At 38.5% G+C, this 22,702-nt stretch overlaps 2 protein-coding genes across 6 annotated transcripts in view; one reads left to right on the top strand and one right to left on the bottom strand.

Annotated features, from left to right (window-relative positions):
* The window catches only part of AFG2A (AFG2 AAA ATPase homolog A), a 328,145-nt gene extending 313,949 nt beyond the window's left edge, over positions 1–14,196 (bottom strand). The window contains exons 1-7 of the mRNA XM_068543404.1: positions 14,013–14,196; positions 8,060–8,181; positions 6,864–7,021; positions 3,479–3,537; positions 2,190–2,834; positions 1,100–1,229; positions 769–825 (exon numbers count right to left, since the gene is read on the bottom strand). Coding sequence (XP_068399505.1) covers positions 769–825; positions 1,100–1,229; positions 2,190–2,834; positions 3,479–3,537; positions 6,864–7,021; positions 8,060–8,181; positions 14,013–14,157 — 1,316 coding nt within the window. The 5' untranslated portion in view covers positions 14,158–14,196. The remainder of the gene's footprint in view (positions 1–768; positions 826–1,099; positions 1,230–2,189; positions 2,835–3,478; positions 3,538–6,863; positions 7,022–8,059; positions 8,182–14,012) is intronic.
* Positions 14,197–14,708: 512 nt separating this feature from the next.
* The window catches only part of NUDT6 (nudix hydrolase 6), a 34,499-nt gene continuing 26,505 nt past the window's right edge, over positions 14,709–22,702 (top strand). The window contains exons 1-3 of one of the 5 annotated variants that reach the window (XM_068543398.1): positions 14,964–15,008; positions 15,192–15,334; positions 18,998–19,201. In XM_068543398.1, the coding sequence (XP_068399499.1) occupies positions 15,259–15,334; positions 18,998–19,201 (280 nt within the window). In that variant the 5' untranslated portion in view covers positions 14,964–15,008; positions 15,192–15,258. The other 4 variants (XM_068543399.1, XM_068543401.1, XM_068543396.1 and 1 more) reach the window with 4 other exon arrangements.

The following is a 22,702-nucleotide window of genomic DNA, read 5'->3' as shown; positions in this document are numbered from 1 at the left end:
CCAAGTTACAGGCCATTCTTTAATACTCCTTGCAATGTAACAATAGTAGCCTAAACTGAGAAATGATTAGTAAGAATCATTTTTAAAGCAAAAGATTTGTCACTCTGAAGCAAACTGTAATAAAACTAAGTTTTAAGCCTAAAGGGCAACTGTAATAGTCTATTGAGATTAGATGTACCCAAAAGAAAGAAAATCATAAATTTATATGTTCAAGCAAATTCACATGACTTATCGGACAGCACTGTCTTTTAATTCTTTTACCTTATGTAATTTTTAAAATTGAGATATTGACATATAACATTACTTTCAGTTACACAACATAATGATTCAACATTTGTATATACGTATTGTGAAATGATTACCGCAATAAGTCTAATTCACGTTGTCTCCGTACAGTTATAAAACTTTTTTTTCTTATAATGAGAACTGTTAAAATCTACTCTCTTTGCAACTTTCAAATGTGCAATACAGTACTATTAACTACAGTCACCATGCTGTAGATAACATCCCCATGATTTATTTATTTTATAACTGGAAGTTTGTACCTTTTGCTACATTATATAATTTAATAACTTATTTATCACATTTCCAAAACAATATTAGATAGAACTAGACTAGATAGAACCTCATTAAACTTACAATCCACTTCCAGTGCTATCACTATTATTTTTGTTCTATTCTTTCATGCTTCGTATAAAGTGCTACTATCTCTACTTTCATTAATACAGCCTTGACTACTAATTCCAAACATCCAAAAATAAAGAATACCGCAGAGTGGCTTCAGCAAATATCTGACGTAACCTTGCTTCAGTCTCCCCATAGAATCTGTAACAAATAAAATACATTTAAGGACCAACTCTTATCATTTTTAAAGCTCTATCTATAAAAGCTCACCTGACTTTTCAAATATTTCCACAATACTTAATACTACTTTCAAAAATTATTTTCCAAACTTAATGTTTATACACATTAAAAAAAGCAAATTTAAAATATTTCAATGTGTGAAATATCGACAGAATACTATTGAGCCATTTTTTAAAAACCACATTTAAGAAGTATATCTAATAATATTGTTTAGCCTATTAAATTATGCACTTACTTGCTAATGATTTCAGGGCCATTAATTACAGAAACATAGGCACCAACTTCATTAGCAACAGCCCTGGCAATCATTGTCTTTCCAGTACCTGGAGGGCCATAGAGCAACACTCCTCTAGGGGGAGGAATTCCTAGAAGAAAAAGCAGAGAACACTGGATGCAGCATTACTAGGTTGCTTGTAAGTGTTGTCATATGACTTCAAACACGAGTTATAAAATAAATTTACCTTGCACAAAAACTAAAGTAAGAGTCAGAACTTCCCTTTCCCCATAGAAAAATGTACTAACTAGCCCAAACGCTGATCTCAAGCAATGACTTTTTCTCTCTCTGTAGACCCAACCAAGCCAGGCTGGTTAGTAAAAAACTGGTTTAACACCACACTATTGACATGCCCCATCCCACACAGCACAGTTCAATGATCAAAAAACAAAGCCCGAATAACAAGAAGGGCATCCAAAATAAGCCACCAACCCCAATTTTTATCCAACTAGCCATCTCAGAGAATATAAGCCTTACCAGCGTTCATTTTATATGTGAATCCAAGTATTCATTATATATATATATATATATATATATATATATATTCATGAAAAAAGAAAAAGCAAAAAGCAGAGAAAGACACGGTATGCACCAAATATATGTAGAGGATCTGGGCAGTTAACAATGCAGAAGAAGCCCTGAGTTTTCTAAAAGCCAAGTCACTCCCTTAAGTACTTGTTTCAATGCAAAGAGATCTGCACCCAGCTACATTTCCTAACAAAGAAGTTTTATCCAAACTATTTAAATGTTTGACTTATTTTTTTAGTCATTACGGCTAATCTAGCGTGACAAGATACTTACTCTAGATCCAATACAAACAACTGTGGAAGTGTGCAGTTAAGAGAGACAAGGTTACAACTAACTCACATTACAACCTGAAGAGACCAAGCATAGAAAAAGGCCGACTTAACTGGCATCTCCTACCATACCTCCCACTCAGGAAAGAAAAACAGGAAAAGAGGGTGAACAATTATTAGATAAGTGAAATGAGCCAACTGCTTTTTAGTTTGAATTTAACATTTCTGGGTGTAATACACTGAAGAAATCATACCGTAACTCTTGAAAAGCTCAGGCTGTTTGAGAGGTAATTCAATTATTTCTCTAATTCCTTTCAGCTGACTATTTAAGCCACCTATCATGTCATAAGTTACTTTTAATTGGTTTCCTTGATCTTTTGAATTTGTACGAATCTTTGTAAAATTGACTCTTGTTGTGGAAGAAATAAAATAAAAGGTATCGGTGTTGCACTGTGCTCCCACGCTGGGTGACTTTAGCAATCTCTCTTCATTGACGGGCTGCTCATTTCCTTCTCTGGCCGACTGAGAACGATGTTCAAGACCTGTGACTGCCTCTAGTCCAAGTCCACTGCCATTCCCAGGACTCTGTGTAACACCTGACGAAACGCCACCAGCTTTATTTATCATTCTGCCATCTCCTGGTTTGTAAGGAGTACTGCTTGATGCTGGGTTTGGGGGCACTTCCAGACTTAACTGGCTCAGCTGTAAGGATATATCCAGGGTGCTAGCTTCCGTGCTGGATGGCTTGGAGGCCATTCCCCAGGCAACAGCGTCAGAGTCATTCTGAGCCCTTCTCAACATCGCGCCGTCTGCTCCTTTCACTCGCAACACTTGCAACTTGCATGGTCGTCCATAGAATGTACAATACAGAAAGTTGCCTGGTAAAACAATCTTGCCATCTGGAAAACAATTTATTAAATATATACGTTAGCACAATTTTTCACACATTTAAAGTTTAAATAGCAATTGATTTCATCTATTAACAAAACTATCTGACTGAAAAGACTAAATCAAAGATGGAAGTATTAATAAAACAATTGTTATGAAAAATAGAGGACCTACTATTCCCCTATGATACGGCACTATCTGGAGACAGAAGGTCAAGCTAATTCTCTGAAATCCTCTACACTCAGTACATTTAGAATTCTATCAGCTATAACCCCACAGAGCCAGGCATTCCATGTTCAGTAACGAACCAAGCTAAAATGGCATACCTACACCAACACTCCAAGATAACATACCTGACTGGAAAGAACAGAGTTCAAGGGTTAAAAGTCTTAGTTCTACCCCTGACTTTGCTCACAGTTAAGTCAAAAATTCTCTCCACTGCTCAACTACCAATCAATTACGTGGCAGGTGGGGGTGGGGGCCTGGGGCAGATACTACATCCCTGTCTTAAAAGGACGTTCATTCGTTGAGAAGAATATTCTCTACACTATTTTAAAGAACAGCATTATGTACACAAGACCTCAAAGACACATCAGTTTATTTGCTGCTGCCTTGCTTTTTAAAATTTAGAAAACGTATGAAAGATACATCTCACCTAGTTTTCTCATAAGACAACTAGTCAGTTGTTCTTCATTAATATCTGCATTTTTGTCACTGTGAAGGGTGGGAGAAATAAAAATCAGCATTAAGTACACCAGAAACTAAAATGTAATATAAAATGACATGTACACAGTTGTGATGTAAACCTAATCAAAAGAATCATTAGTTTACAACCTGGAAATGATTTATACAATTTTGGAATGATTTACACTTTTTAGATACTTCTTATAGCCATGAAAACACCATTTGCAATTTGGTGTCCTAGTGGCCTAAATCAGTTTTCTTTACTATCTTACACACCACGCACACACACCCCTATATACTCAGGTATATACATGTATACACGTGTGTACATTTATGTACTACATCTGTGGATGTATAGGAGCAATAAATCACAATGAAAAGTATGTGTTTTTTATTGTGTGTTATAGTCAGAAACATTGGAAAAACACTGGCCTCAATTAATCATTTCCTTTCTGAACTTGCCCAGCTTGGAGAAAGACTTTTATTAATAGCTTACTTTATTCTCTTTGTATAATTTATAAATTATCTTTAAGGAAATTTAAATCCTATAGAGTACGTTATCTGAAGAGGTAGAAAAAAAGCAGAGTAATGGTACAGCGCAAGTTTATTCTAGAGAAAGGGTATGCCTAAGAAAAAATGGAAAAGCCTTCTTCTGACCAAAAACTGTGTCTTCCAGGAAGATTGCCTGTTTGAGTACAGGAAACATGCCTAAAAATCATTACATTTGTAAAGAAACACGTTCTCGGAGAGTTCTCAGAATATGTGCATTTTCCCTCCTCCTCCTTGTGTAAGCAGCCTGTATCAGCAGAGGAAGCCTACAGTTGCGAGCTCTGCCAGAGATCACAGAGGGAGAATGGTTTAGCTCAGGAAAAGGTGTATTAGCAGGCGCATCTGGTCCAAATCTAAGCCTTGCTCCCAACCACTTTATCAGTAACAAAATCAATACAGCCAAACTACATTATTTGAAAATTCCGTATGCAAATTCACCTACTTGCTAAAATGTGTTTATAACCCCAAAATCAATTACTAGCAGAGCTTTGCCGGTCATTTGTGGATGAGCACAGAGCAGGCAAACACTGTAACCCAATACTTGCCCAGCTGAGGCTGAAAAAGGCCTATTGTTTCAACTCTCATTCAGAGGTGACCAGAGGATGGAAGCTGGGTAGGGCAGGGAGCAGTGCAGTATCGCGTGAAAAGTTCCAGCTCTGGCACCAGACAGAGGGGGTTTGAATCCTAACTCTGGCATCTGTTAATGGGGTGGCCTCAGGCAAGTCACTTAATATTTCTGAGCCACTTCTCCTCTTTTGAAAAATAAAGAAAATAGAATCTACCAGAATGAGTTGTTTCAAGGACTTAAGATTATAATCTACATAAGATATATATTTTCATATATTTATATGTGTTAAATAAATACACATACATATAGACACACACACACACAAACACACACACCCTCCCTAGGAGCAACGGTTCAATATTTGCTAATTCAGTATTTGTGGCAATGTCATGGAACACAACTGCCACCAATAATGAGAACCAACTGTGTATTCAAATAAAAGAGAGAGAAAAACAAGGAGAAAATTTCGTGAATCAAATGCGTGTATAAACTAAAGAGAAGATTGTACTTATTTCCTTAAATACTTAAATTTACTTGTTTAAAGAACTCTGAAACTACTTAAATGGCTTTTATTTATTAAACTTTGAAGAGAAAATATTTGCAAATATGTACAAATATGTAAAATATGTAAAACAATCAGTTTTGCTTTTAAAAAAAGCACAGATAAAATCATTTCCACTAGAAGTAGCTCTAACATTAGTATTGATAATAAATTTTTTCAGATACAACTGAAAGATTTAAACGGCAGACTAAAATGACTGATTCTTCTTATTGGAAATTAAGTTTCTTGTCTAAGTTCTGCTGCCACATTTAAAACATAAGGTTCTTTAAAATAAAAAACCAAGTTTCCATTTAAAACATATACAGTCCCCCTATAGTAGGTAATCATTATCACCTAAGACTGCTGCGCCCTCAAGAGGTCACACTTGTTAGTAATCATCAAAAATCCAGTCAACTGATTACTGCTACCTAAAGCACTGTTTTAAAACAGTCTGAAGATTAATTCTGTTGAACCTGAGTTAACTAAAAAATTACCATAAAATAATGGGCAAGTTACTTCTCACTGAGCCCGTTTCCTCACCTGTAAAAAGGGGGATAAATATGGATACCTTGCTGGATGTTTAGAGGACTAAATGAGAGAAGAAAAAGGGGAAAGTGTGCGTGTGGGTGCTAGTACACAGCTGGCGCTCAACATATGTTGTGTTCTCTTTTCCTTTCTGGCTTTTTATTTTGTTGCTTGTTAAACTGTTATTCAATGCACTGAAGACATTTTCCTGTTTTTAAAAGAAAAAATACACTAAAGCTTAAGCTTGGAATCTACAAAAGTAGCCAAAGTGAAGAAAACTTTTCAAAATCAAGCTAATGATTGAAAAATGTTTTGTGATTCCAGCATATAATATAAAATTCCCCAAGTTTTTACAAACATGATATTAAAGTATTAAAAGATTTTTTTAAAAAACAAATTTTGATAAGACTTGTATATGCAAACTGAGTAAAAATCCTATTAGATACAGAACATCCAAGAGGATGGGTGATATACTTTAACCATATTTGTCATCTTTGGTGGGGGACTATTTAAAAATTGGATAGATATAATTGTTTTATTTGACTGAATAATCAATGAGTTAAAATACACAATCAGGTACACTTCTCCTGAGCAGTCTTAATTAAAACTTGTTTCTTGCCAAATCACAGTAATCTATTCCTGTCTTTACGACTATAAAAAAGACAAGAAGCCCTGATTACCCTGCAAACCAAGACAAAAAGAACATTGTTAAATATCCATCAACAACAATTCCTCTCACCTAAAATGTCAGGGCATATTCTAATCACGGGACATTAGAGAGTCCACAGTCCATAAATCACATAGCACCCATCTAGCTTGTGCTGTCTGACACAGTAGGCCTCTAGCCACTCACCACATGTGGCTATCAAGTGCTAAAAATGTGGCTAGCCCAAACTGAGATATGCTACAAGTGTAATATAACACACTGGATTTTGAAGACTCAGTTTGAAAAACAGAATGAAAAATCTTGTTAATAGTTTTTTGTAGTTATTATAAATTCAAATAAGACTTTACATATACTGGTTAAATAAAACATACCATTACAATTACTTTCTCTTTCTCTTCAGTTTTTAAATGTGGCTACTAGAAAATGCAAAATTACATGTGTGGTTCACATTTGTGACTCATTTGGGCAGCACGGATCCAGACAGTCACCAAAGAAAAGAGCCAAACCTGAGTGCCACATCCATTTCCTCAGCCTGCAGCACAGCACCCAAAACAGGCTGGACGTGGATGGCATCACCAACCCTCACACCCACATTCTTCTGTGCCATTTCACTCAGGCCAACCTTGCCTCCAGGAAATCCTGCCACAGGCCAGGCCGTATAGACCTACCCAGAACATAGGAAACAAAAATATAAGAAAATAAATATTTGTAGAATATCACTCATTTATAAGGAAGAAAACTAAGCACAGTCAAATACATGGATCTGCAAAACACAGTCCTTACCCCAAAGGAGTTATGATGTGACATCAGTTACAAAAAAACTATTTTTTTATAACTACTACATCTCTTTTGTGAAGATTAGGAATAATCCCACAGTGAAAATGGTGGAAGAGCTGAAAGGTGGATTTAAGAAAAGAGACAAAGGCATTAACAGGTGATAAGAGAAAAACGAGAAAAAATACTGAAGACAAGCTAAGTGTAAGGTAGTTCAGTCTGGAGCATAAACTACATCCAGCAAACAGTGAGTGACCCAGTACAAGAGCTCCATGGGAACCTGGTTCTCAACAGACTTAAATGGTAAGGGAGAAACTCAAAGATTTCTAGCTCCAGATAATAGGCTGAGCTCACACATTTATAGTCTTCTCTTCCACAAAACACAGTAAAGGATTTTTTACAGTATAAGCCCAGAACAATGAAAGGAATGGGAGGCAAGCCATCAGCAGATATAAGACTGCAAAACATTTCCAGAAGACCCCACTGGACGAGAGAACATTGACTGATGAAGCAGCAGCAGAAGACATGGCAGAGTCAGAGGAAGAAACCTAAGCTGCCAAAAATGACCCAGGAAAGGTTCTGGACTTAAGAGTCTCAGGTATGATGAATGGCAGCCAGGACAAACGGAGGGTAATCAAATATTTACGTACAAAACAGATGACCCAAAATAACATTTCTGTGAAGAAATACAACTAACAGACTGGGAGAAATAGGGCTGGTAGTGTGTCACTACCTCCGGAGGAAAGGCTTCTTTCTATATCATGACACTTAGGGCCTACAACTCCCAGGGTATAAAAGGAAGGAAAAGTTTATATAGATGTGAGGGTCTTGTAAGATATAGCTTTTCAATTATTACTGCTTGTGTTGAAAATTAAAATCAAAAACATCTGAAATATTTCTAAAGTAAGGAAATGAAAAGGACTCTCACCTCTTGCTTTCCATCCAAACTGGTAAGCAACACTGGTCGACCAATACATATGTTTGCAGACTTCATGGTGTTGAGTCCGAGTTGAACAAGGGAATTCTGGAATGCTTTAGGAACTTTGTTGTCTACCAAGAAGGAAAAGAAAATTATTTTTGCACTATTTGTAACTGGAGTTAAAGCATGCTTTCTTTTGGAGTAAATAAAAATCCTTTATCCACATGACCATATGAATGCACTTACCAAACCCTGGAGAAACTACTGTCCCAACCCTCCTTATTTTAGCAATCAGACTTAAAACCAAACCTTTGTGAGGGTCCACTGACAATATGACTGCTAACTAAAAAAGGATGTTTTATGGGGTAGGTATTGGTTTTCATTATTTAAAAAAAAAATCTCTAATTTCATCACTAACTGAACGTACTTGCAGTAGGGCTTTTCATACTTGCATTCTGAACTTTTCATATTACAGATTCTAAGTTGAGCTGGTTACTAGCACTCAAAGGCTTGAACTGGGGAAATGACACGTCATCTGGCTCTAGAGGATTAAGTTATGTTTCCACTTCTCACCCACAGGATAGCAACCAGACATTTTTCTTTCTATTCCCAGGAACACATGGATAACAATAACACAGGTCTTATTCCTGAGGCGAACACACACCGACTCAAATGACCATTAGAGCTTTCAACTTTTGGCCAAAGAAGGGGCCCAGAATTCAGTCCAGTTTCAAAACCTCTGAAAACGATGTGCGAACATCTCCACCCCTGCCCACACACTCCCTCAAGCTCCACATTTGGTTAGCTGTCCCTCCTCTGATGCTCCCAGCACCCTATGTTGCCAGATACTAGCACTCATCACAATATTCATTTATTTTACAATCTGACTTTCCTTTAACAATATACTGCTTTGTAACAGGAAATGGGTCATATTCATCTTTGTAACTCCAACGCCTAGGAGTGCATCAAATATAGCAGATGCATAACAAATATGCATGAAATGAATGAATGTAGATGAGTATACAATATTTTTCTTTTCAGCACAAAATCCACGTAACACTTATGATGCCTGTCACATAAACTTTATTATAAAACTTATAGTCACATATATCATAATCACAGAGCTCTGACTACTATTAGTGTTCTTTCATAATCAGAAAAACAGATCTTTTGTAATTAAAAAGGAACTAAGTCAACAAAAGGAAAACCATGAGGTATGTCTGATTTACATCATTCTCTGCCACTGCGAAGTAACTTCCCAACACAATTATTTTCCCTCTGTCATCAGATGAACAAATCTAGAAAAACAAAGCATCTCCCAGGGCTAAGATTAACAGGACTGAGCATAAAATAAGCATTTTTTAAAACATGACAGGCTGAAAAGAAATTCAACTTTCCTATGAGCACCAGGTCTCTTACACAGTTTACCCATCAATAAGAGCAAAGCGTCCTGTTTGATAACCTCATAATGTTCGGTTTCTGCCACTTCTTTCTTCCTAATAAAGGAAACCTCAATGAATTACCCTTCCCTCTTGATAATTACCTTGAGGGGGGTACTCAGTCCCTGACAAGATTCTAAGTTTTCTTCCTCTCTTCCCTCCATCCTATCCTGCACCAAGATTTGAAACATCACACTCTTCTCTAAATACCTCCATTTCCTCCCTATCAGCAATGGAGATCACGTTCAAATTCCCATCCATTGGCTTTATTCCTAATACATTTCCATTGTATTCTCTGCTTACAGCATCCAAATCTACGTAAGCTATCTCCCACACAATTCCCTTCACCATTCCTCATTCCTTCAATACTTTAAAAATATATCTACTTCCTATTAATTAACTTCACACTTACTGAGCACCTTATGTGCCAGATTAACTAATGAGATAGTAAAGGTAATTTCAAACAACCACCCACCCTTCATTTGTTCATTCAGCAAATATTTACCATGTGCCCACTATATGGCAGGATACTACACTAGGCACTGGGGAAATAAGGTGAACAAAAGCAGACACAGTCCTTGGCCTCATGGAGTTTATAACTTAATAGAAAGAGTTATTAAACAATCACTAAATAACTGTACAATTCTAAACTAAGATTAATGCAATGAAAGAAAAACTAAGAGTGCTAAGAGAGACTATAATGCAGGATCAGATCTAATTTGGAAGAATCAGAGAATGCTTCTCCAAGAATATTTAAATTCAGGTCTGAAGGAAGAGTAAAATTAATTAAATGAAGAGTGGGGGGGGGAAAGACAATTCTCAGCAAAAAGAAGAGCTTGTACAGAGATCCTTGACAAAAGACAGCATTGTGCATCTGAGGGGAAAAGTACAGGCAAAGTGGTGGGAAACAAGGAGCCACATAAGGAAGGTCAAGACCACCCAGGGCAGTGGGCTTTATCAAGCTCCTGGTCTTTAATCTGACAGTAACTGGAGGCCAGTTAGTGGTGAAAAGCAGGGTCGTGACAGGATTTTTATTTTAAAAGATCATTCTGTCTGCAGAGTGGAAAAGGAATTGGAGGGGAGCAGCTAGTGTAGTAGTCCAGGTGACAGAGGATGGTGTCTGAGATTAAGGTTGAAGCAGTGGGAAGGGAGCGCAGAAATGGAACGTGGGAAATACTTAGTTAGTAAACAGGACTTGGTGGTGGACTGGATAATGTGAGATGTAAGAGAGCAGTGTCATGAAGGAATCTTAGATTTCTGAATTTTACAATGAGAAAGACTGAACAGAGCTCATTTGTTTTGTTGGAGGAAATATGACTTCAGGAAGTCAGTCCTGAAGTATCTTTGAAAAGTCCAAAAGAAGAGGTATAGCACAGTGCTATATTCAAAGTATGGACCACAAATTAAGAAAACAATCCCATTTACAACTGCATCGAATAAATTTAACCAAGGGGGTGAAAGACTTGTACGTGGAAAACTAAAAGACTCTGATGAAAGAAACTGAAGACACAAATAAATGAAAAGATATACTGTACTCACAGATTGGAAGAATCAATATTGTTCAAATGTCTATACTACTACCTAAAGCAATCTACAGATTCAATGCAATCCCTATCAAAATACTAATGGCATTTTCCACAGAACTAGAACTAATGATCCTAAAATCCATATGGAACTGGAATAGCCACAGCAATCTTGAGAAAGAACAATGCTGAAGGTAGCATGCGTCCTGATTTCAAACTATACTGCAAAGTTATAGTAATCAAAAAAGTATGGTACTGGCACAAAAACAGACACATAGATCAATGGAACAGAATAGAGAGCTCAGAAATGAACCACACCTATAGGGGAAATTAATCGACGACAAAAGAGGCAAGAATATATAATGGGCAAAAGTGAGCCTCTTCAATAAATGGTGTTGGGAAAACTGGACAGTTACATGCAAAAGAATCAAACTGGATCACTTTCTTACACCATGTACAAAATAAACTCAAAATGGATTAAAGATTTTAAATATAAGACCTGAAACCATAAAACTCCTAGAAGCAAATATATACAGAAAACTCTTTGAAGTTGGTCTTAGCAGTATTTTTTGGATCTGTCTTCTGAGGCAAGGGCAACAAAAGCAAAAATAAATAAATGAGACTACATGAAACTAAAAAGCTTTTGCACAATGAAGGAAACCATCAACGAAACAAAAAGACAGCCTACTGAGTGAAAGAAGATATCTGCAAATGATATATCCAATAAGGGGTTAATATCCAAAACACATAAATAACTTTTACACATATATATTACAATGAAATATTACTCAGCCGTAAAAAAGAATGAAATCTTCCCATTTGCAACCACATAGATGGATCTAGAGGGTATTATGCCAAGTGAAATAAGTCAGAGAAAGATCAATATCAGATGATTTCACTTATGTGTGGAAACTAAAAAACAAAACAAACAGAAACACTCATAGATACATAGATACAAAGAACAAAGGGATATTTCCTAGATGGGAGGAGGGTGGGGGGCCTGGGCAAACAGGGGAAGGCGATTAAGAGGTACAAACTTCCAGTTATAAAGTAAATAAGTCACAGAGAAGTAATGTATAGCATAAGGAATATAGTCAATACTGAAATAACTTTGGATGGTGACAGATGGTTGGTTACTAGACTTTATCAAGGTGATCATTTCCTAATGTATTTAAAAGTGAATCACTATGACTTACACCTGAAACTAATACTGTTCGTCAACTATATTTCAATTAAAAAAAACAAAAGTGTGGTCCACAAACTATCTGATACTGTTCATGATGAGGTAAGTACAAAAAATGAGAATATGCATTTAGAAGCTTTTATTGCAATTTGACAGAGTAATTTTGCATCTGTTGAATCTAGTAAAAATTTCTCTTTTTTAACTTATTTTTCCAATAATTTACTTTTATCATATTTTACAACAGTGCTGATCTGTGACGTGTTGTAAATTTTTAAACCTTCCCTATGGAGTTTGAGAAGCATTGATCTAGAAGACAATTAAATCAAGACTCAGAACAATCTAAATGACAAATACAAATCTGAAAATAATAAGGGTAAACGTGAAGGAAACGCTGGGCATTGGATGAACTTGCCAAAGAAAGAAGATTTATAGAGAGAAAAAGAGGGTTTAGGACTAAGAATTAAGGAACTTCTACATTTGATCGTTAGGTGGAAGAGGGCGAGCCTGCAGAGGGAACTGATGAAGTACCAACCAAAGGAGGGAGAAAAACTAGGAGATTTTGACGACACATAAGTCAAGAAATAAAGTGTTTCAAGAAGATGGAAATGGCTGACAATACCAAAAGCTGCTGAGGGGTCAAGTAAAGTAAGTAATGAAAAACCATCCATTGGATTTACCAACGTGGAGATCATCAGTGACCAGGGCACAGGCCGTTTCCATGGAATAATGAGGTGGATGTCAAATAGGAATAGGCTATGGAGTAAGTGAGAGATGAGGAGGCAGGGACCCCTCCTTTTAAGAAGTCTTGCAGTGGAGGGTGGTGATAAGTGTGGAGCTTTTTGTTTAAAGATGAAAGAGAAATCAGTAGGTTTAAATGTCAATGCGAAGGATCCAGTCGAAAAAGAGACTGAATATGCACAACAGAACAAGTTGTCCTCCGATCCCCAAAAAAGCCTGAAAATACTATGTTAACTGGAAGATTGTCTTTAGGGTCTGCACTAGACATAAATAAAAGTCTTGCCACTAGGTTAATCTGATCCCTTTTTCAAAGCTACAAAACATCACGCCTGCTAAAAGCTTTACCAACTCAATGCTTTTCACTTAAATCCGTTCTCCCAAGTCAAGGTTGCTGTGATCTAGGTCCATGGCTTTAGGATCAAATACATCTGGACTCAAAAAAAGCCTCTGCCACTTAGTTAGGACCTGTGTAACCTGGGGGGAAGGAGGGGGTGGAATCGCGTTAACTTTTCTTTCTCTGTAAAATGAACATAATAATACAGTACCCATCTCCCAAAGCTCTGCGCAGAATAAATGAGATACATACGTAAAATACCCAAGCTCCTGCTAGCACCCGTGCCCACTTTACAGCTGTTTAATTAAATACCACAACCCGCGTAGTAGGAAAAAAGCCACCTTTCAGTTTTAAAGGCACATTAACGTCTCTTAGGAAGGACGTACCGACAGCGGTACTGAACTGGGCTTTAAGTTTTTTAGTATAGGTATACTATTCTCGCTAGAGACGAGCGACTTCGCAGTTAAATACGCCGTTAATCTTAAACAACGCAAAGCCGTTTCAAGCTCAACTTAGAAATTCAAAGCAAATTACAAAAGAGCTTGACTTAGCCACTAAGTCATTTCTGCCCAACTTCTCCAGTGCAGGCGCGGCTTCGAGTGTCTTACATACTTCTGTGCCTCTCGCACACCTCTGCCTCACCCAACTTTTTAAAAACCTTTACACCTCAAGGCATAATCGCTAGGTTTTCGTCCTCTCAGGCGGCGCCCCCTCGGCCTCGGGTCTCCCTCTCAAAACTCTTTACCCTTTTCTAAGAAGTTGATCACCACCAGAGTCCCGGCCGCCACGGCAGAAGCTGTGGCCTCCGCAGAAAAGGAAGCAGCGGAGGCCGAGGGCGAACCATTCCCGGCGCTTTGGTTCAGCCGTTTTCTGTTCTTCTTGGACGACATGATCGGAAGGCAGCCCGAGACAAGCAGCGGCAAAGCCGGCTCAACGTGCGCGCTTCGCTGAGAGAAAAACTTCCGGGGCAGAAACCAGCGAGGCTCCGTCCCGCGCCGTAATCCCCTGAGTGGAGCGCAGCAAGAGCGGGAGAACATAGCGTCTTCAGAATCCGCTGTCGTCGAAGAGGTGGAAGACGTTCTCACTTTCGCCAAAGAAGACGGATTAGGTGGACGGAACCCTCATTTAGATTGTAAATTCCTGAAAAACAGGACTTTTTCGTATCTCCGCCTCCTTCCCTATACCTGAACAAAATATCTGTTGAATTGAACTGAGGTGGGGGTGGGGGGAACAGGTGAGGGCGGGGGAGTGGTGGGAAAGTTTCTGTCGCGTTCCTTGAGCCGGGCAAATTCTTGAGAGGAGCCGGTCGACCGGACTTCGCTGTCTCTACCTAGCGCTGCAGACCCCTGTTCAACTCTGAGAATGGGTGGGTGGCACTCTTCTAAAACTTACGGTAGCGCCGTCACTCACTGGCGGCGTGACTTGGGAGCGTCCGCGTGGGCCACGAGTGCCGGCGCGGAGATGCCGCAGCTACCGAGAGGGGGCTGCTGGCGTGCGGTGATAGCGCGGGCCCGCAGCGCAGTGCTCTTTGCAGGGCCCCGCGGGGCTTCGGGCGGCCGGGGTTGCACTCGGGACGCCCCTTCCGGAGCCGGCGAGCTGCGGGGCGAGCTTGATAGATTCGGGGGCGTCTCCGTGCGCCTGGCGCGGCTGGACGCAATGCACCGCCTGGACCCGGTCGCCTTCCAGAGGGCCTTGCAGGGCAAGTGCGCCTGGTCCGAGGCTTCCCTGCCTTTCTAAGAAAGTAACCGCGGCCCCCATCCCCGAGTCGCCCCTGAGGGAAGGAGAGAAGGCGTGCGTGACCCGCAGCCGTTTTCTGTCTTTCGTTCTTGTGCCCTTGGCTGGGAGGTCTCTGAGGCGGTTGGGTGAAATGGTGACGAGCTCAGACTTTGGGATCGGCAGCCCTTGTTTCTGGTTCTCTTTCTAGTGTGTGACCTTGGGCAAGTTCTGTAAACCACCGTTTTCTCACCCGTAAAACCAGGTAATAGGAGCTCATGGAATGGCTGAGAGATAAATTGCATAATGCATACGAAGTGCCTTGCACGGTATCTGCCACGTATTTAACGCTCGGTAAATGTTGATACTATTACGCTATCGTTTACTATCACTTACCGACCCTTCGTTTCGCCGGACACTTTGCCCAGGGCAGAACCAGAGCACTTTCTAGTACAGGTGGTGGACAGTGAGTGGGCCAGAGAGGTTCTGAGTGGTCGTATTTGTGCACAAGTTGGGTCAGGAGCTGTGGCGCCGAGAACTAGAGTTTGCTTTTCGTTAGTAACAAGCCTTTTGTGATTCACCGGGGAGATTGGTGAGTGGTTTCAGTCTCCAGTGGGAAAACTCACCACTCTCTTTGAACCTTGAGTCCACTGATAAGAAAGATAGCTTGGATGGAGGAGCCTTCACTTTGAGAGGCCGTGATTTGGCGGAGCAGCCTGTTTTTCACACTGCCCCTGAGGGTCCTTATAATCAACTTGATTATCGCATGGAAACTCATCCTCTCACGCTAAGAGGAAACTGAAAGTAATCTTTGTCCTATGGAGCAATATGGCAAGTGAGCATCTATGGAAATAGAACTGAGCTAGTCGTTTTCATCTTCAACCATCCTCAGTTCTAAAGTGTTTACCTCTTCACCTTGTTTTCTCTCCTTGGGAACAGCTGCTAACTACAACAGTGTTAACAGTAGAATCAGATGTTCATCCTCTAATATGTGCACGTATGTGCGGGTAGACACAGGTATTTATTGTACACACTTGTTACTTGTCAGTGATTAAAGCACTACCTCAGTCAGGAAGGCAAAGCAGAAAGTGGATTGGATTTGGAGTCACACATTCAGGTTTCAAGTCCCAGGTTCTGCCATGTGCTTAACCAGGCATTAGGAAAATCACCACTGAAAATATTTGCCTCTTAGGTTGATCACGTGAATAATGCCCACTCTAACTACTTTACTGGATAGATGTGGTAATCAAAGATAAATTACATGAAACTAATTTATAAACTCTGAAGTACCATATACTTTTATATCTTTTTAATAAATTCTTTTGTACTTTCTAAGTGCTAGACACTGTTTTAAGAACTTCAAAAGTATTGATTCATTTAATCCTCATAACCTGTGAGGTAGGTACTATTATTATCCCCATTTCAAAGATGTTGGTACTAAGAGACAGATTAACTTCCCCTGTCTCTAGAATTTGTTCTTGGCTGCACTATAAGAGCTATTGCTGGGTTTTTTGTTATTGAGTCGAACAAAAGTGAATGGTATTGCCTATAAAAAGAATCTTAAAATAATCTGAGAAGAAAGCCTGGTAGGAAGTCTAAATGTATTCTTTCTTTTCAAGTAAATAGAACTGATTGCCTATAATGTATTACCAATAGTTGTTTTGCACCTTTACACGTGAAGTCTATTCTTTTACTGTTCCCGTTATTGATAACTAAAGTTAGATGGATGAAGAGGTAATATGTTGCTAAGCTTCACATATTTCTGCATGAGTGGGGAAGTAACACTGGTTCTGGTTCTTGCTATGCCACTCACTAGCTGTGTGACTTTAGACAAGCCAGTCATTTAATAGGAATTGAGCCCCAGTGCATAATCTCATGTTAACCTGGAGGATTGCAAATGCACAAAATATTAATTAGGATTAGAAAAATAGACAGCAACAGATGTCATCAGGCAATGTGTAATAAGTTCTAGTAAATCTACTAGAAAGTAGTGCTTAGGTTCACATTTGGAAAGCACGTGAGGAAAGCTTATTGTCAAAGAGGTGGTATGTGAGCTCACTTTGAGGGATGGATCTGAGCTGAGGGATGAGGGAAAGAGGAGGAAGAAGCATTAAAGTTTATTAGTGAAAAAGAGAAAAAAGAAAGCATTTTAAAAAGGATTCTTAGGCTTTGAGCATTGGAGCCAGAAAAATGCCTGTAAGCAAAACTAAGGTGTCTGGTGTAGGAATCAGTTTTGAATATAGGTGTGAAGTTTGAGGCGGCAGCCTTCAGAAGATGCGAGCAGCTGAAGAGCAGAAAAGTTCAGTGTTCAGTGAGGTCAGGACTAGGCAGCCGCCCTTGTACAGTTGTTAGCTGAAGCAGTAGCAGTGGACAGATTCTCCAAGCCAGAGTGTAAAGATAAAAAATAGGAAACAAGTGACTCTCCTTGTAGAACTTCAGCTTTTTTGTTTGATTGGAATGATTGGGAAGGAGGACACGGGAACTTTCTGGGGTGATAGAAATGTTCTATAATCTTGAGTGTGGGTGGCACAGATGTATGCATAGGTCAAAACTCATCAAATGTTCACTTAAGGTTTGTGCATTTCCCTTTATGTAATTCTATGTCAGTTTTTAAAAAGATTTAATCAGAGAAGGATTGATGTGAGAAGGATCTGAAGGGGCGCCACAGCCCCAAATCAAAACGTCCGTTAAATTAAGGCTCCCACGTTGTCTGTCACTGTGTTCAGCACCCTGACTTCGAAAAGGTAGAGAAAGATGGTCCTTAACCAGAAGATGCTTACTGCGGAGGCCATAGAAGAGGAGGGAAAGGAATCTAACCATTAAATAAATAATCAAGTCTTTCCCTCTCTCTCCACACACACTTTACAGGATTATTGTAAAGATCGCGATGGTGGATGGAGAAAGTGATCTGAAAAGTTTTTTTAAAACTGTGAAAGTATTCATTTCTTCACCTATAAATTAGGGGTGATGAAACCTGCCTTTCATGTTGTGAGAACTTAAACAGTGTATCTGAAATGTCTGGAATTTAGTAAGGGCCATATAAATGATAGCATATTTTTTCCCCTGGCTCAATCTCAGGTAATAAAGTAAGAGAATTTAAAGTCAAAGACTGAACATCTATTTTAATGTTTGTCATGGTATAATTTGTAATAAAGGAAAGTTAGAAACAATCTAAATGTCCAAAAGTAGGAGGTCAGTTAAGTAGTTTATGGTATACCTATATGAGGAAGATTACACAGTCATTAAAAATGTGTGTTCATTAAAGAACTTTAATGGCATAGCAAAACGTTTATAATATGTAGTAAAAAAAAGTTGTAAATTATATATGGTATGTCAATTCCAAAATTATATTCATGCAAAAAATGTCGATTTTAAATTTATCTGTGTGCTAATGTGAAGTTTTGATTTCTTCATTGTACTTTATTTTGAAAATTTTCTGGAACTACCATACATTATTTAACAACAAAGTTATATTTTTCACCTTGAAATGTATAAACCAAAAATATATATATGTGTGTATATATATATACACACACACACATATATATATGAGAGGACTTTTAAAGGAAGAGTAAATAAAAGCCCATAATAGTCATTTATAAAGATGAAAACCAAGATTGTTAAAAGGAACAACAATGAAACGGTGTTTTATTTAAATCAGTTTATTTGTTCATTGTAATACAATTATTGAGCACCAATTATGTGCCAGGTATTGTGTCAGGTGATATATAAAGATCATCACTATATTGACTTTATTTTCAAGGAATTCAGTCTGGTGGAAAAATCATATATAATTATAATAAAACGTGGTAGTTTACGTGCTGCTGATGTATGTGAACAGTACATTTTGCGATTCCCCCGTGCCGCCCGCCCCCCGCCCCCAAAGAGAGCTAACTAGTAAGGGAAGTGGAGCTTAAACTTGGCTTCCTGGAGGAGGTGACACCCAGAAATGAGTTTTACTTTATTCCACTCCTCTCACTGTTAAATATTTACAGATGTTTATCTTCTGCATTTTAGCTGCAATACAGAAATGGAGATCCGAAGGTAGAGTAGCAGTATGGCTGCACATTCCCATCCTCCAAAGTCGATTCATTGCCCCTGCCGCTTCCCTGGGCTTCTGCTTTCACCACGCAGAATCGGACTCATCCACGCTGACTCTGTGGCTGGGAGAGGGGCCCAGCAGATTACCAGGATATGCTACACATCAAGTGGGAGTTGCAGGTCTGTTTCAAACTAATGTTAATCACAATTAACTTTTTAAAGGTTCACCCAGTTTCTTCTTGCAGATGAGCCAGTAGTTGGTTCATGTGGAATGAATAAGTTGATTAAATGATTGTCCTCCTTGGAACTGCAGCTAGTATTGATACTTTAAATAGATGAAGTTTGCCTTACGAATCAGCAGAGGGCAGCACAGAGAACAAGCAAGTTTAGTTTTCCAAAGGATATGTTTGAACATGTTTTACAGGGATATGTGAACTTCACTACTGAAATAGTAACAATGAATTGGGATCAGGGAATAGATTCATTTCATTATGGTAAAACATATTAGTATTATTACATGAAATTTCTAAAAATCTTATATGTTCTGGTATAATGTTATAAGTAATAATCCTAGTTATTACTTTAAAATGTATCTCAGAAATAACTAATTTTCTTGTCAACTGCATTATTATGAACTTTCATCAAAAAAAAAAACATATTAGTACTAATTATGTGATTTAGTAAAATAAAAGATAACTTTTAAGTTGAATTTAAGGCAAAGCAAACCAGTTTTTCAGTGATTTGAACATTACTTCTTAGAGACATTTACATTAAGTCATTGTGCCAAACAGTTGTTTTAAAATAGCATAATTTAAATACAGAATTTTGAAGTCACTGGTTAGCTTCAGAGACAGTCTTGAGAGAAGACTTGCTTTAGGTGAAGACAGGAGTTCTCACATTGTAGAGAGTGCATCAGAATCACCGGGAGGGCTTATTAAAACAGATTGCTGGGCCCCAGCCCCAAGAGTTTCTAATTCAATTGGTCTGGGGTGGGGCCTGAGAATTGCTTTTTCTAATAAGTGCTCTGCTGCTACAGCTCTAGTGTTGATGCTGGTCCTAGGACTACCCTTTGAGAACCAGGGTTAAGAAAACTAGATTTCCAAAAAAACAAAAATAGGAAAGACTCCTTATGATTTACTATGAATTAAAGCAGTAATATGTATTATTAGTAATTTATTAATAATAGTATTATTTGCCTTTATATAATTTACAAGAGTTTTTAAAGGTAGTTTGCATCTTTGAAGTCTTTTAAAGGAGTTGTTCAAGGATTTCTAATGTTTTCTCTGTCCACGGTCTCACTCCCCTCTAGCAAGTAGAGGCAATTCAGCAACTTCCCATTCAGCTCTACTTCAAAAGACCACTTGAAAATTTGATGGCAGCCTCACACTTCGTGGGAAAGACATAGAGATAATTATCAATTCATTGGTACAGACTTGCAAAGCAGAGTTTCCAGTTAGTACTACAGAATTGGTAATATATGCGTAAAGAGTATCCTGTGAAGAACTTGTTTATAACCAAGTACAGTATGGTATATTAGAGTTAAGATATGCCACAGGAGTTCAGGGAATGAGAGGTCGGAAACTTGATGAGAGTCTTGAAGGCCAGCTAGGATTTGAAGTGGCTGTTGGGATCAGGAGGTGGTGTAAGGAGTTCTTCTGGGAAGGTACAGAGTTTTTAGGTGAAGAGAAGATAGCTGACACTTGTTTATAAGCTGCAGAAGGCGTAGCTGGTGAAGGGAGTCACAGCCCGCCACCCCAAGCCCCAAGTGCCCCTTTGGCATGTTGAGCATTCTGAGCTGAAGACAATTGAGAAGCAGCAGGAGGGGCTCTCTGCCTGCCCCGTTCTGCCTAAAGCAGGGTATAAATTTCTTCTACCACAAAGAGGAGAACATTCTTGTCACCGGAGCCGGGGAGTTGGCACAGAGATGAATCTGTGCAAACCTCGTGAAAACAGCCATTATATTCTGTTAGTTCCCCATATAGTTCCTAGTCACTTTTTCACAGTTTACCTTCCTTAGCCCACACCCCTTTTCCTCTTGTCTTGTCATTTCTGCACAATTTATCCCTCTTTCTTAAAATGGAACATAAGCCCCTGGGTCTAACACTTTGGGGGGATCTTCACTTCTTTCTATGAAGTTCTCCACCCCTACTCAGGCCATGTAAAATTATTAACATCAAATAAAATTTATATACTTCTTATCCATTTATCTGTACTTTGTCAGTTCAACTCGCAGGTCCCAGACCCAGAACCTAAGTGGGTAGAGGAAAAAAATCTTTCCTCCCCTACACTGGAATGGAGTGAGCTATGGCTCTCTTTCTGTTCTTCAGGCAGCAAGCTTTTATCTGCCTCAGAGCCTTTAAACCTACTGGCTCCTCTTCCTGCAGTGCTCTTCCCCAGGGCTTTGTTTATCGAGCTCTTTAGAGCTGAAACATCTCCTCAGAAAAGCTCCTGACCTTACTGCATAAATTAGAGTGTTCCCACCTGCCAGTCCCATCATCCTTTGTCCCTTTATCCTCTGTTTTTCTTTCTAGTACTTATCACAGTCTGAAGTTGTGTCATATACTTAATCGACCCCACAATAAACTCCACAAAGGCAGGTATTTTATCTGTCTTGTTTACCATTTTATCCTCAGGCTAAACACAGTGTCTGGTATAAAGTAGGTGCTCAATAAGTATTTCTCAAATGAATGGTTGGGTAGATCTTCAGTTGGCAATGTCAGCCTTCTGAAAAGGCAGTTGTTCTGAAAAGTGGTGAAGGGGCAGTGTCGCACAGTGAGAAGAATACCTGCTTGGGACCCAGACAGGACGTCAGTTTTAGGGCTGTGTGAACTTGGGCACTCAAAATTATACCACTCACAGGATTATTATGAGGAATAACTGAGATAATGCACCTAAGGCACTTAGTACAGTACCTGACTAATCATAATATAATAATAACCTCTATTTAATCCCTGATCTCTTTGGGTTTATTTAACTTTTATGTTGTGACCAACAGGGGTCGCTCACATTGTGTTTAGCAGTGCTGATTTTGGCTCATGTTGATAGTGAATTAGGAAAAAGTTCAATTTGAACAATCACAAATTATTAAAATTTAAGAATAGGTTTTCTTGGCATTCCATCCCTTGTAAAGTCCAATTAAATTACAGTTTGTATTTTCTAATAGAATCTAACATTAAATTATATCTCACTTTGTGGTTTTCCTTCTTGGCTTTGAAATACTAAAATGTGGTATTTTAATTTCAGAGAACATTGTTCTTCCTTGTGTTGCATGTATCTATTCCCTACTATATTTTACCTTTACATAGTACTTATCACCTTCTCATGTTCTATGTAATTAATTTTTTATTTATTTGTCACCTCCTCAAACACACACCAGAACACGAACCCCAATAACAATGGGGAATTTTGTTTTGTTCACCACTATATCCCTAGCACCTAGAAAAGTACCTGACACATAATAGGATCTCAATTAATATGCTATACATAGAACCTATATGTATTGTATATAGGAGCTCAGTTAATATTAAAAGAATGGATGAATAAGTGGAAAATATGTTTTTAACTGTATCTTCCCACATTATGTAAATACAAATAATTTTAAAATTATAGCATTTAAAGGAACCTAATACAAATCATTAGTGTCATTTGTATTTTTGACCTAGGATTACCCAAAGAGAGAAA

The sequence above is a fragment of the Eschrichtius robustus genome, chromosome 4 (assembly GCF_028021215.1).
Source record: "Eschrichtius robustus isolate mEscRob2 chromosome 4, mEscRob2.pri, whole genome shotgun sequence".
NCBI lineage: Eukaryota > Metazoa > Chordata > Mammalia > Artiodactyla > Eschrichtiidae > Eschrichtius > Eschrichtius robustus.
The sequence above is the reverse complement of the archived record's forward strand: the minus strand, read 5'-3'. Positions and strand labels throughout refer to the sequence as shown.